Below are 15,866 nucleotides of genomic sequence, written 5' to 3' on the forward strand. Positions count from 1 at the left end.
AATTGTGGTTGATAGCGAGTAAGAAAGCCGTCAACAACAACAAGGTATTGGTGGACTGGTCAGTTGTGTGGCAAAAATAATTAAATCCTGAGAAGTAATACATTTGGGAAGTGCAAACAAGGCAAGGGAATACATAATGAAGGATGGGCTATTGAGAAGTGCAGGGAAACAGTGGGACCTTGGGGTGTATGTCCACAGATCCTGAAAATTGCAGGACAGGTAGATAAGGTGGTTAAAAAGCTTAATGGGTTACTTTTCCTCTATTATTTGAGGCATAGCAAGGAAGTTATGCTAGGACTGGATAAAACACGAGTTAAAGTTTATCAGTCACAAGTAAGGCTTACATTAACACTGCAATGGAATTACTGTGAAATTGCCCTAGTCGCCACACTCCGGCGCCTGTTTGGGTTAATATACCTAACCAGCACGTCTTTCAGACTGTGGGAGTAAACCCACGCAGACACTGGGAGAACATGCAAACTCCACACAGACAGTGACCCAAGCCGGGAATCGAACCTAGGTCCCTGGCACTGAGAGGCAGCAGTGCTCACCATTGTGCCACCATGCCGCCCCCTAAGCTCACAGCTAGAGCATTGGTGTCACCACATCACAGGAAGCATGCCTGGTTCAAAACCAGGCAGAGACATTTGGTACAGGGGAGATGTTAGGGGTAAGTTTTTCACACAGAGGGTGGTGGGCGAGTGGAATCGGCTGCCGTCAGTGGTGGTGGAGGCAAACTCAATAGGGTCTTTTAAGAGACTCCTGGATGAGTACATGGAGCGTAATAGGATGGAGGGTTATAGGTAGGTCTAGAAGGTAGGGACGTGTTCGGTACAACTTGTGGGCCGAAGGGCCTGTTTGTGCTGTAGTTTTTCTATGTTTCTATGTCTCTAACATTGGAGATGGTACAGAGGAGATATCTGAAGATGTTGCCAGAAGTGGAATAAACTTTAGCTAGGAGGAAAGATTCGATAAGTTGGAATTGTTCTCTTTGGAACACAGGAAGCTGATGGATTTAATTGAGGTGAGGGGGCCGGATAGAGTAGATAGAAATATCTGTACCCCTTAGCAGAGCGGTTAACAATCAGGAGACATAGGTTTAAAGCAGTTTGCAGAAGGATTAAAGGACAGTTGAGAAAACATTTTTCACCCAAAGGGTGCTGGGGGTCTGGAACTCTCTGCCTGGTTGAGGCAGAGATGTTGATTGCATTGAAAAAAGGACTTGGATACGCACTTGGAGTACCATAACTTCAAAGGCTATGGACCGAGAGCTGGAATGTTGGATAACTCTTTTGCAGCCAAAACAGACATGATGGACCAAATGACTGCTTCCCCTGCTGTACATTTTCTGTGTCTCTATATGGATCCACATGTTGGTACTCTACCATGTCACAAAACCTGAGTATACTTGAAAGTTGGCTAAAGTATAATGCTGTATTAATATTGATAGTGAAATGTTAACTATATATTTGAGGTGAAAGGACAAGAAGTACTTGCCAGTGAGAAATATTTAAATAAAAAAACCTTGCAGCAGGACGATTTGTATTATAGAATCATACAGTGCAGAAGGAGGCCATTTGGCCCATCGAGTCTGCACCAACCACAATCCCACCCAGGCCCTATCCCCATAACCCCATGCATTTACCCTAGCTAGTCCCCCTGACACTAAGGGGCAATTTAGCATGGCCAATCCACCTAACCTGCACATCTTTGGAGTGTGGGAGGAAACCGGAGCACCCGGAGGAAACCCACGCAGACACTGGGAGAAGGTGCAAACTCCACACAGACAGTGATCCAAGCCGGGAATCGAACCCGGGTTCCTGGAGCTGTGAGGCAGCAGTGCTAACCACTGTGCCACTCATGTAATCAGATTATGTTATATATGCAAGTGCACAAAATATAAAATGTGCATATGTGTACATATTAATATGTCAGTTGTTATTGAGAGGTCACTGATAATATATGATGGACTTGATTCTGGAAATGGCTGTGGTGATTTTGTATGCTATAATCTGGTGATTTTCTTTGCCATCCTGTTAGTTTCACACAAGAATTGGAGGTTGCAGCAACACTGCTCTTCCTGCAGTTGGCCACCATCTGGCCAATACACTGAGATCCAGTTACTCTCGGGATGTTAATCAAGCTGGAGTTCGTCATCCAGTTCGGGAATTGAACATGGGCACTACTCCGAATCCTCCAGTTACCTCAGGTGAAAATAATTTAGTTTTGTTCAATGATTCAAACTTTTCTACGAAATGTTGTACTACTTTAACCAATCTGCAAGACCAACTAAATAAGTAGAAAGACCCTGCTTGAAATTTCGGAATAGAACCATAAAGATTTGATTTATTATTGATGTGGAGATGCCGGCGTTAGACTGGGGTGGGCACTCACCTGCTGAAGGAGCAGCGCTCCGAAAGCTCGTGATTCCAAATAAATCTGTTGGACTTGAACCTGGTGTTGTGAGACTACTTACTGATTTATTATTGTCCCATGTGTTGGCATACAGTGAAAAGTATTGTTTCTTGTGCGCTATACAGACAAAGCATATTGTTCATAGAGTACATAGGGGAGAGGGAAAGGAGACAGTGCAGAATGTAGTATTACAGTCATAGCTAGGGGTGTAGAGAAAGATCAACTTAACATAACGTAGGTCCATTCAAAAGTCTGATGGCAGCAGGGAAGAAGCTGTCCTTGAGTCGGTTGGTACGTGATCTCAGACTCCTGTATCTTTTTTCCAACGGAAGAAGGTGGAAGAGAGTATGTCCGGAGTGCGTGGGGTCCTTGATTATGTTGGCTGCTTTGCCAAGGCAGCGGGAAGTGTAGACGGAGTCGATGGATGGGAGGCTGGATTGCGTGATGGACTGGGCTTCATTCATGACCCTTTGTAGTTTCTTGCGGTCTTGGAAAGAGCAGGAGCCATGCCAAGCTGTGATACAACGAGAAAGAATGCTTTCTATGATGCATCTGTAAAAGTTGCCCAGAGTCGTAGCGGACATACCAAATTTCCTTAGTCTTCTGAGAAAATAGAGGCATTGGTGTGCTTTCTTAACTATAGTGTCGGCATAGGGGGGGGGAACCAGGACAGGTTGTTGGTGGTCAAGACACCTAAAAACTTGAAGCTCTCAACCCTTTCTACTTCATCTCCATTGACGTAGACAGGGGCATGTCCTCCTTTACGCTTGTTTCATTTTGTTGACATTGAAGGAGAGATTATTGTCGCTGCACCAGTTCACCAGATTCTCTATCTCATTTCTGTACACTCTCTCATCATTGTTTGAGATCTGTCCCACTACGGTGGTGTCCTCAGCAAACTTGAAAATCGAATTGGAGGGGAATTTGGCCACACAGTCACAGGTGTATAAGGAGTATAGTAGAGAGGGCTGAGAACACAGCCTTGTGGGGCACCGGTGTTGAGGATGAGCGTGGAGGAGGTGTTGTTGCCTATCCTTACTGATTGTGGTCTGAGAGTTAGGAAGTTCAGGATCCAGTCACAGAGCGAGGAGCCCCAGGCCACAGAGTTTGGAGATGAGTTTCGTAGGAATAATGGTGTTGAAGGCTGAGCAGTAGTCGATAAATAGGAGTCTGACATAGGTGTCTTTGTTATCTAGGTGCTCCAGGGTTGAGTGTAGGGCCAGGGAGATGGCGTCTGCTGTGGACCTTTTGCGGCGGTAGGCGAACTGTAGTGGATCCAGGCAATCTGGGAGGCCAGAATTGATTTGTGGCATGCCTAACCTTTTGAAGCACTTCATAATGATGGATGTCAGAGCCACCAGACGATAGTATTGAGGCACGCTGCCTGGCATTTCTTTGGTACCGGGATGATGGTCGTTGTCATGAAGCAGATAGGGACCTCATTGTTGTAAAGAGAGGTTGAAGATGTCTGCGAATACCCCTGCCAACAGGATTTGGGTGCTCGTCTGGGTACCCCATCCCGGCCAGTCGCTTTCTGTGGATTGACCTTCGAGAAGGCTGCTCTGACATCTGCAATGGTGACCTCTGTGCTGTTGAAGGCTGAGCTGTAGTCGATGTATCGGAGTCTGACATAAGTGCCTTTGTTATCCATGTCTTATAGATATAGATCTTAGTAATTGAAAGTGTTCTTCAGTTGATGAATGTATTGTGTTGTTTGGGCACTGAGTCCAGAGAGAAGTCTCAGCTTCTATCCTTAGTCCTTGCCAAGTTAGCTTATCTCATCTGGTGTGGAATTGGAGACACTGGGCTTGGCATTGGGCCATTAGGCCCGGAAAGAGAAAATATTTGCCAGTTCCAAGTTCCCATCAGTGTCCAGTCATGTCTGTAGCAGGTGCGCATACAACATGATCAGTCCAGTTGTCAGTTTGTCTGCACACATGGATAAGTTATTGGAGAGTAGCTGCCACCCATAGGATAAGGAGGTGAAAATATGCATACAAAATAGAAAGAAAAAATATCCACATAGTGCCACAGATTTTAAATTGTAGATTTCCATTTGTGAGCTCTCAGTCCCAGCCAGGTTTTTGTAAGGATATAAGGGACCTCATTGGAGGAAAGGACCTTGATCGCACCGAACAAAAGTACTTGGATAAGTTCTTGAAGTGCTGTATGTTCAAAGGTTATGGACCAAGAGCTGGAAAATTGGATAATCATACCTGGTTATCTTTAGATTTTGTGTTAGTGAGGATTGGCGAATTATGCTTTGCAGCAAGCGACTCAAAATTAAGAAGAATAAAATGTTAGGCTGAACAGAAATGGTCTCTTTATTTGACAATGAAAGCTTGCGGCAGTGAGAAGGGGATTTGGGTGGGACTGATGTTGATGGGTCACAAGGCATTATCACTGAAAGCCCAGCTGCTGAGCAGTTGTCAAATGTCGAGAAATAAATTCCCCATCTGTCATCTTAGAACCAGAAACGAGGGGCCAGGAAGAATGCAAATTTACAATGTGCGCACACACACCATTGGAGCGAGTAAATGCCTTGAATAAAAACAAATGTTCTTTCTGAACCAGTGCATATCCATAAAGCATGATGGAGCATAACAAAGTTACAGTGCAGGCATGAAAATTATAACTTAAAAATGTGCCACGCAGGAGTCTATTGTTGTCTCCACCGCCTCCCTTTCTGCCAGAGATGTCTTCTACAAAGGGTTGTGAACAATCCATCACGCAAACCAGCTTCCCATCCATTGACTCCGTCTACACTTCCCGCTGCCTCGGCAAAGCAGCCAGCATAATTAAGGACCCCACGCACCCTGGACATTCTCTCTTCCACCTTCCGTTGGGATCGCGTACCAACCGACTCAAGAACAGCTTCTTTCCTGTTGCCATCAGACTTTTGAATGGACCTGCCTTATATTAAGCTGATCTTTCTCTACACCCTAGTTATGACTGTAACACTATATTCTGCACTCTCTTCTTTTCTTCTTCCCTATGTACTCATGAATGGTATGCTTTGTTCGCATAGAAACAATACTTTTCACTGTATCCCAATACATGTGACAATAATAAATCAAATCAAAATCAAATAAGATTGCTTTTGGGTAATGTCTGGCTGGCTTTTTCATAGAATTATAGAAACCCTACAATGCAGAAGGAGGCCATTCAACCCATCGAGTCTGCACTGATAACAATCCCACCTAGGTCATATCCCCATAACCCCACATTTTTACCCCGCTCATCCCTCTAACCTACGCATCCCGGGACACTAAGGGACAATTTAGCATGGTCAGTGCACCTAACCCGCACATCTTTGGAGTGTGGGAGGAAACCCACGCAGACACGGGGAGGACGTGCAAACTCCACACAGACAGTGACCCAAGCCGGGAATCGAACTCCGGTCCCTGGTGCTGTGAGACAGCAGTGCTAACCACCGCGTCGCCCCACATTTTCTTCAGATTCTCTGTGTCTACCCCTTGTGACTCTACTTGTCTTCTGCTCGGGTATGTATCTGTGCTTTGATTTTTTTTTCTGCCTGCGTTTTTTAAAAGTCCGTGGGATGGGACGTGGGAGGCCTTTAGCAAGACTGGCATTTGTTGCATAAATCCCGTTGCCCCGAGTTTGATATAATTGAATAGTTTGCTCGGACACTCCAGAGGGCAGTTAGCGTGGGGCTGGAGTCACATGTAGACCTGACCAAGTAAGGAGGATCCATTTCCATCTCGAAATGACAGGAGTGAACTCCTGAGGCCTTTTCCAACAATCCGGCAGCTTGGTGGTGACTTTCACCGATACCACCTCTTGATTTCCATCGATATTTAATGAGCTTAATTCAAATCTTCGACCAGCTGTGGTGGCATCTGAACTCTATAGTTCTCTCGTTTATTAGACCAGGCCTCTGGGGATTATTTCCACGTTATTATCCTTGATTGCATTCTGTGTCTCGAGTTTTGCTGCAACGTGCCTCTCTTGTCTTGAAAAGATTAATATTGTTGAAATCAGAAAATCGTGCAACAAAAAAACAGGGTGTCGGAACATAGGAATTAGGAGTGAGAGTGGGCAATTCAGCCCTTCGAGCCCACTCAGCCATTCTATCTGATCATGGGCTGATCTCCATCCCACCCTAACTCCACTCCCCTGCCTTTTCCCTATAGCCCTTTATCCTGCTTTTGATCAAATATTTATCTATCTCTTTCTTGAATCCATTGTGATGCTAGTCCCATAGATTCACAACCCTCTGTGAGAAGTAGCTTCTCCTTATCTCTGTCTTGAACCCTCTCCCCTCTTATTCGATAACTATGACCTCTTGTCCTAGACTGTTCAAGAAGTGGAAACGTTTGGTTAACATTTACTTTATCAATCCTGTTGAGTATTTTATACACCTCCATCAAATCCCCCCCTCGTTCTTCTGTCCTCCAGCGAGTACAAGCCCAGGCTATTCTACCACTCCTCATATGCCAGCCCCTTCAAACCTGGAATCAGTGAACCTCTTCTGAACCTCCTCCAGTGCTACCACACCCTTCCTCAAAGAAGGTGATCAAAATTGAACAGGATACTCCAACACAAACTTCTAAATATTTACACACACAGGCAACATGACTTTGCAGCTAAGTGCTGGCCAATTAGACCTGCATGTGGAAGCTTACCACACCACACTGTCAAGCATCGAATGAAAAGCAATTTTTAAGCCACCCTTTGATAACAGTTTTAATGTAATCCCTCTAATCTGAATATATTTTTAGATCTGAGAAACCAGAAATTTAAAATCTCAAGCAAAATTGTGCAGTACAAGTTAAAGTAAAGTTTGTTTATTAGGGTCACAAGTAGACTTACACTGCAATATAATGAACACTGCAATGAAGTTACTGTGAAAATCCCCTAGTCGCCACACTCCGGCGCCTGTTCGGGTACACTGAGGGAGAATTTAGCATGGCCAATGCACCCAACCAGCAAGTCTTTCGGACTGTGGGAGGAAACCGGAGCACCCGGAGGAAACCCACGCAGACACGGGGAGAATGTGCAAACTCCACACAGACAGTGACCCAAGCCAGGAATTGAACCCAGGTCCCTGGCGCTGAGAGGCAGCAGTGCTAACCACTGATGGTGGTGTTACTGGTGCTGTCAGCTCCTGCGCTGGTGAGTGGTATGCTTGGAGTATAAGACCACAGTTCCCCAAATTCCTAATCTCGGCTGTGATGCTCACAGTGTCGCAGAGTGGAAGCTTTTTGACAGGGATGAAGGACAACTGGACAGGGGCTAATCCTGGTGGCAACAAGGAGGATGTTGTCAAAAGCTTGGGGGGTATGGGGTGGGCGTGGCAAGGTAAGCTATCCATTCTCTGGACGAGATACATTTTAGAGAAAGAGTAAGTGAACAAAAGGCAGCATGGTGACACAGTGGTTAACACTGTTGCCTCAGCGCCAGGGATCTGGGTTCGATTCCAGGCTTGGGTCACTGTCTGTGTGGAGTTTGCACATTCTCCCTGTGTCTGCGTGGGTTTCCTCCGGGTGCTCCGGTTTCCTCCCACAGTCCAAAGATGTGCAGGTTAAGTTGATTGGCCATGCTAAATTGCCTCTTAGTGTCAGGGAGATTAGCAGGGTAAATGCGAGGCATTGTGGGAATAGGGCCTGGGTGGGATTGTTGTCAGTGCAGGCTCGACGGGCCGAATGGCCTCCTCCTGCACTTGTAGGGATTCTATGATTCTAAAACAGGCCAAAGTACCAATGTTATTTTTTTTTTGCCAATGTTGTTCCTGTATTACTGCATACTTACAAATGTGCCCCAAACTCCCCCTGTGCCTGTAGACCTGGAATCTGTTGAGATACAGCAGGATGGTGAACACATGGGACAGCCACAAAGCTGCACTGAAATAAAATCTCCAGCTGCCAGAACTACTGCACCTTGTCACAAAGAGGAAGAACTAACGTGGATTGAAACAGCAGTGAGTATTTTACTTAAGACCCTACTTTTTCTTGTTCATTCAACTGGATGGAATACCTCAACCATCACAACCCTTACGGGTATTATTGACAAGATATCAAGAATGAATTGAAAGAAACTATAAAGTAATCTGAAGACTTAGCGTCTTAACTGTAAGCTGCGTTCTGATTTTACATTGTGAAACAATGTATGAACACAAATTAAACTGGCATAAGAGGAGGCGATGACCTAGTGGTATTATCGCTAGATTATTAATCCAGAAACTCAGCTGATGTTCTGGGGACCTGGGTTCGAATCCCGCCATGGCAGATGGTGGAATTTGAATTCAATAAAAAAAATCTGGAATTGAGAATCTACTGATGACCATGAAACCATTGTCGATTGTCGGAAAAACCCATCTGGTTCACTAAAGCACTTTAGGGAAGGAAATCTGCTGTCCTTACCTGGTCTGGCCTACATGTGACTCCAGAGCCACAGCAATGTGGTTGACTCTCAACTGCCCTCGGAACAACGGCAACTAAAGATGGGCAATAAATGCTGGCCAACCAGCGACACCCACATCCCACGAATAAATTTAAAAAAACCTAAACTTATAAAGATTGGGTCATTATTATACAGACCAGGTCACATCTGTAATTGGTAGGGGTGCTTGAGATGTTGGTTATCAATACCACAATAGCCAGAGAAACACATCCATAGAATCCCTACAGTGCAAAGGAGGCCATTCAGCCCATCGAGTCTGCACCGACCACAATTCCACCCATGCCCTATCCCTATAACCCCAAGTATTTACCCCTACTAATCCCCCTGACACTAAGTGGCAATTTAGCATGGCCAATACACCTAACCTGCACATCTTTGGAGTGTGGGGGGAAAACCATGCAGACACGTGGGGGAACGGGCAAACTCCACACAGACAGTGACCCAAGCCGGGAATCGAACCCGGGTCCCTGGTGCTGAGAGGCAGCAGTGCTAACCACTGTGCCACCCCAACCTCAGCAATAACGTTAAGGCAGAAGTAACCGTTAGGAAATAATAATTGCTTCGTAACAGTATGAAGTGCAATTGTTCTTTGTTTATTCGTGACAAAATTCCATTTTAGGTTTTCCCGTTTGAGATTTTTGTGTTGAGTTATATTTGTTTGGGATAGTGCCTGTTTGTACAATGTCGTGCCAGTAGATGGCAGTAGAATCCCAGAGGTTGATTTACTTTGCCATTATTCTATTTCTTATTTATCCAGGAAATTTGCGATGTGCCATGGATTACTAAGGTTATTATATTTTTGGATTTTAAGAAGGGAACAAATAGGCAAAAGTGTTTTCTTTAAATAGTAGGAGGCAGAGAAATCACCATTTGCTATAATTTATATGCGTTCCAAAACATGCAGATAATTTTACGTCAGTCCCTCACACTAGACTAGTACATTTCATATTTGTTCTTGCACTCGACAAGGTGAGCAAGGGGAAGCAAAACAGTTTCTTTCCTTCTGGGGCCCCTTGAGTCAGCAGCAAACAGTTGCAAACCAGACACAGCATGGGTATCTGGAAGCTGACAGTCCCTCCAAACTTGTCTTATTGTCAATCTCCATAGAAAACACCTTGACTTGTACCACTGTTCATTTTCCACTTTACACTCTGCCATCTTTATGGTGTGATTTCCATTATGATCCATTCTGTACACAAATTTATCAAGATTGAAAGCACTCACCTTGTCACATTGGAGTTAAATAAGCGGTGGCGTGAAAATGTTTATCATTCTTTTAGTTTGGGCTAGATTCACCCAAAGATCCCGAAGGGACAGGAGAGCATTTCATCTAATCCCTTGGCAAATTGGTTCTGGGTTTTAATGATGGAATGTTTTTTGAGATCAGGATGGCACAGTGGTTAACACTGCTGCCTCACAGCACCAGGGACCCAGGTTCGAATCCCAGCTTGGGTCACTGTCTGTGTGGAGTTTGCACATTCTCCCCGTATCTGCGTGGGATTCCTCCGGGTGCTCCGGTTTCCTCCCACAGTCCGAAAGACGTGCTGGTTAGGTGCATTGGCCATGCTAAATTCTCCCTCAGTGCACCCGAACAGGCGCCGGAGTGCGGCGACTAGGGGATTTTCACAGCAACTTCATTGCAGTGTTAATGAAAGCCTACCATTAAATAAATAAAGAAGTTAACATGGGAGGCACAATCGTTAGCACTGCAGCCTCACAGCGCCAGGGATCCTGTTTTGATTCTGGCCTTCGGTCACTGCAGGTGGAGTTTGTATGTTCTCCCCGTGTCTGTGTGGGTTTCCTCCAGGTGCTCCCGTTTCCTCCCACAGTCAGAAAGATGTGCAGGTTAAGTGGATTGGTCACACTAAATTTTTCCTTAGTGTCCCAAGATGTGTAGGTTAGATGGATTAGCCATGGTAAATGTGAGGGGTTACGGGGATAAGGCAGGGGAGAGGGCCTGGGTGAAATACTCTGTTCGAGAGTCAGTGCAGACTCGATGGGCCGAATGACCCCCATTCTGCATTGTAGGGTTTCTATTCTATTATTTTCCTCAACGTAACAAAATATAAACACTAATACATAACACAATACAAATTAATGCTTAGAACTGTACATATTTTTAAGGATGACTATTTATACCTCAGTAACTCGAGTCTCCTTTTTTCTAATAAGATTCTGTGATGGAATATATATTTTGATGCATATCAGTGATGCATATCTGAAGCTTCAGATCCAGTAAATAAATGTTCTGATTGATTTTATGACCCATAATGTAGAAATGATGCTCTCCATTGCATCTCATCCCTTGACCCCAGCAAAAGTGGATCAACTGATGTTTACGAGAGCTTGCTGTGTGTCAATTGATTGCCACATTTGCCGACATAATAACAGTAACTGCACTTTAAAAGTAATTCCTTGGCCGTGCTGCTCTTGGAGACGTCCTGAGGACATGAATGATGCACTGCAAATATGAACCGTCTTGAATGCCTTGTTAACACAAACTTGCTCTCTTGTTTAAAGCACCACTTCCAAAATTCGTGAATTTATTCAAACTGCAACTGATCACGTTTCTCCCTTCAGGGAAAACACCAAGGCAGCTGTCAAAACGTTCAGTCCAGTGTATCCTCTCTTAATTTGGCGCCATGGAAGCGGCCAAACAAAGAAGATTTATTCGATGATTCACACACACAGGTGAGTCAGTTCCACTGAAAGCCACCGAAGCTATTTTTTGGGAGGAATGAGCTTCTGCTAATGGATTCAGCCTCGTGCAGTTCTTTAATGCTTGTATAACCTTTCAAAGTGTCACCCCGTCCCACACACTTCTCACACAATAATTAGTTTGTATGAGAATAGCAACGGAACTGCAAAAAATGGATAATTTGTACAACTGATGCTTGCCTTTATTTAAAGTAGTTAAAGAATGATTTTCAGGAGATTTCTCTCTGGTAAATAATCCAAGCCAAGTGTAACATTCCTAAACTGCACACGTTGTCTTTTAATCTATTTAAATGGTGCAGCTGATGCATGAGTGATTCCATTTGGACTTCAGACTGAGTTTGTTAGACTGTTGAATCTGTCAGATCTACTTATCCAGGCCCCCCCCCCCCCCCCGTCTCCTCAGATGTACTTCTCCAGGCCTCCCCCCCCGTCTCCTCAGATGTACTTCTCCAGGCCTCCCCCCCCCCCCCCCGTCTCCTCAGATGTACTTCTCCAGGTCTCTCTCCCCCCCCCCCCCCCGTCTCCTCAGATGTACTTCTCCAGGCCTCCCCCCCCGTCTCCTCAGATGTACTTCTCCAGGCCTCCCCCCCCCCCCCCCCCCCCCGTCTCCTCAGATGTACTTCTCCAGGCCTCCCCCCCCCGTCTCCTCAGATGTACTTCTCCAGGCCTCCCCCCCCCGTCTCCTCAGATGTACTTCTCCAGGCCTCCCCCCCCCCCCCCCCCCCCTCCCCCCCCCCGTCTCCTCAGATGTACTTCTCCAGGTCTCCCCCCCCCCGTCTCATCCCTTGACCCTTTGAACATGCAGGTTTAGATGATCTTCAATTTCCTTCACCCAAACAATTGTCAGACTGAAGGCAATGTCTTCACTCCCTGCCACAGACTCTGTCACCGGTTCCACCTCCCTTCTCAGCAGTTGGCTTAGGCTGAATTTGACTTTCCGCAGCCTTGGCTCCAGAATCCAATACCCTTTTTGTCACAAAGATTACTTGCTTCCACCTCCATAGCGCCAGCCAACTTTGCTGCCACCACCTCTGTGTTCTTGTTACCACCAGGCCAGTTTAAAGTTTGCCTGTCTGGCCTCCCATCCTCTCCTCTCGATTAAACCCGTGGTCATTTGACATTCTGCTGTCTATCCCAGCCCGTATCTAGTCTCTCTCATCCATCATCCAATTCTTCACCAATCGGTATTGACTTCTAGTCCCTCAAACCCTCCAATTCAAATCCTCGCACCTCCCTGCCTGTAAATTTAGATGTGGAGATGCTGGCGTTGGACTGGGGTAAACACAGTAAGAGTTTTAACAATACCAGGTTAACGTCCAACAGGTTTATTTGGTAGCAAATGCCATTAGCTTTCGGAGCGCTGCTCCTTCGTCAGATGGAGTGGAAATCCATCAGATGCCAAATAAACCTGTTGGACTTTAACCTGGTGTTGTTGAAACTCTTACTGTGTAAATTTAGAATCATAGAATCCCTACAGTGCAGAAGAGACCATTCGGCCCATTGAGTCTGCACTGACTCTCTGACAGAGTGTCTTACCCAGGTCCTCTCCCCCACCTTATCCCCATAACCCCGCACATTTCCCATGGCTAATCCACCTAACCGACACACCTTTGGACTGTGGGAGGAAACCGGAGCACCTGGAGGAAACCCACGCAGACGTGGGGAGAACGTGCAAACTCCACACACACACCCAAGGCTGGAATCGAACCTGGGACTCAGTTGCTGTGAGGCAGCAGTGCTAACCACTGTGCCTCCGTACTGTCCTTTATTCAACGCGACAATCCTCCCCCTACCCCCAGCTCTCCCACACGTACTACTCCCCTGGTCCTGGCCCCTCATGCGTTCTGTCTTCACTTGGCTCACTGCTGGAGGTTGTGCCTTCAACCAGCTCGGCAGCATGCTATAGAGTGCCCCACCTAAGCCTGCCCACCTCCACAAAACCCACCTTCTTGACCAAGCTGTTGCTCAGAAATAAACAGATTCAGAGACGAAGGGGATACCAGGATATCCTGATATCCCCTTCGTCTCTGAATCTGTTTATTTCTGAGAAGATTTCAGGGTTGTTTTTCTGTGTTAAAGGTGTTATATTAATTCAAGCTTTTGTTGCAACTGATTGTCCAGTGGACAATTGACATTTCCACAGAGAAACAATGAAAGATGCACTGATTGGATAGTCTCATAAAAATCACGGAGTACCGATGATCTGTAAATCAGATCAGATTTTGGCAAATGCGTATTTGCAAAAAATGTTTTTCTCTCTATCTCACTTGCTCTCTTTGTCCTTTTCTCTTTCTGTCTCACCCTTTTCTCTTTTTATTTCTGTCTCCCTCTCTCCCACTTTATCTCTCTTTCCCTCTCACTTTCTTTCCCCCTCGTTTTGTATTCATTTGGAAACAGGAGCAGGAGTAAGCCAATCTGCTCTTCGAGCCCACTCCTCCATTTAACTCAACATGGCTGATCTTCTGCCTCAGTGCCAATTTCCCGCACTAGCCCTGTATCCCTTAATGTCATTGGTATCTAGGAATCTATCAATTCTGCCTTGAGCAGACTCAGTGACTGAGTCTCCACACCTCTCTGGGTTAGAGAATTCCAAAGATTCACCACCCTCTGACTGAAGAAATTCCTCCTCATAACAGCCCTAAATGGCCAACTCTTATCCTGAGATTCCCTTAGAGTCATAGAGTGTTACAGCACAGAAAGAGGTCCTCCAGCCCATCAATCCTGCACTGACCATCAAGCACCTATCTATTCCAATCCCATTTTTCCCTCTTGGTCTGTAGCCTTGTGTCCCCTGATCTAGATCCTCCCCCACAACCCCAGTCAGGATAAACATTTTTCCTCCATCTATTGTTGAGGCCTGTAAGAATTTTTTGTAGCCTTCATTGAGATCACATCTCATTCTTCCGAACTCTGGAGAATGCAGGCCCAGTCTCCTGGGTTTCTCCTCGGAGGACAATCCTGCCATCCCAGGAATCAGACTGCTGAAATGTCGTTGCACTCCCTCTATGACCAGTACATCCTTCCTTAGGTAAGGAGACCAAAACTGGTTGGTTCCTCAGCATAACATGCTCTGTGGAAAAAGTTGAACATCATTGCACTTAACGTAATGACCATTTTGAGATGTTTTGGAATGTTCGTTTAAATACTGTATGAATAGAGTATATATTTGGGGTGGGAAATGCCTGTTTCTTACCATTGCCCTCATGTGAATCATGGCAATACATGGCTTGGTAAAATAATGTTATTTTCACAAAATACAATTGGAATCCAAAGTAATTCAGTCCAAAGATGTGCGGGTTAGGTGGATTGGCCATTCTAAATTGCCCCTTAGTGTCAGGGCAACTCGTTAAGGTACATGGCTGGGGTTATGGGGATAGGGCCTGGGTGGGATTATGGTTGGTGCAGACTCAATGGGCTGAATGGCCTCCTTGTGCACTGTAGAATTCTATGATTCCACCTTTTCATCTCTCCCAGAAGAATAAGGGGAGCACGTGCACCTAGATGGACAAGGTTATGGGGATAGGGCCTGGATGGGGTTGTGGTTGGTGCAGACTCGATGGGCCGAATGGCCGCCTCCTGCACGGTAGAATTCTATGATGCTAATTATCTTTTCATTTTGTAGTAGTGAAGAAAATTGAAAGGACCCTTTGAGTGGATATTCTTGGTTCCACCATCGGCAGCTTTGCCAGCAGTCACCTGGGACTCTCACTCTGAAATTCAGACTCTAAATCTCCCCAACTTTAAGATCCACCTCGGACCAAGTTGTGTTTACCTCTCCTGCTACCTGCTCTTTCAGCTTCACGCACGGTCTTTTGTTTATGTCTTCTTGAAGCCCTTAGGAACCTTTTGATCTTTACGTAAAACCGTGCCGTATTTGTGCCAGTAGCGGTAATGAACCAGCAAACTTGCTCCTGATTTTAAAAATGGCTCCAACTAAAGATTTGCATTTTGTTCCCTCCAGGGGCAGAATGCAGCTGCAGAAAAACCTGCAACGACATCTTCCAGTCAGCAGGGCAGTCAGAGAAGCACATCCTCTATTAGTTTAGCATCGTGGAACCAGCCGTCGATTGATGCATCTGTAGATGATTTGTTTGATGATTCGCAGGCAGAGGTGAGGCGAAGTGACACAGTTTATTTGATGACCATTTGTGTGAGACTTTATCGCCCGGAACTCTACCGCCTCGCCGCCACAGAATCGGAGCGGGCGAGAGGCCGACAACCGAGATGTTCGTTGACCCCGGGCGGGAATTTCTGGTCTCGTTCGAGCGAGGCCATAAAATCCCGCCCTATGGGTCAAGCGGAGCAGACTC

At 45.8% G+C, this 15,866-nt stretch overlaps 1 protein-coding gene across 6 annotated transcripts in view; it reads left to right on the forward strand.

Moving 5' to 3' along the window:
- wrn (WRN RecQ like helicase) overlaps nucleotides 1-15,866 on the forward strand; it is a 120,909-nt gene that overhangs the window by 92,821 nt on the left and 12,222 nt on the right. For all 6 annotated transcript variants that reach the window (XM_078209606.1, XM_078209596.1, XM_078209577.1 and 3 more), the window contains 4 exons: nucleotides 2,041-2,209; nucleotides 8,220-8,356; nucleotides 11,419-11,529; nucleotides 15,518-15,667. In XM_078209606.1, coding sequence (XP_078065732.1) covers nucleotides 2,041-2,209; nucleotides 8,220-8,356; nucleotides 11,419-11,529; nucleotides 15,518-15,667 — 567 coding nt within the window. The remainder of the gene's footprint in view (nucleotides 1-2,040; nucleotides 2,210-8,219; nucleotides 8,357-11,418; nucleotides 11,530-15,517; nucleotides 15,668-15,866) is intronic.

This window comes from Mustelus asterias, chromosome 1 (genome assembly GCF_964213995.1).
Source record: "Mustelus asterias chromosome 1, sMusAst1.hap1.1, whole genome shotgun sequence".
In the NCBI taxonomy this organism is placed as follows: Eukaryota; Metazoa; Chordata; class Chondrichthyes; order Carcharhiniformes; family Triakidae; genus Mustelus; species Mustelus asterias.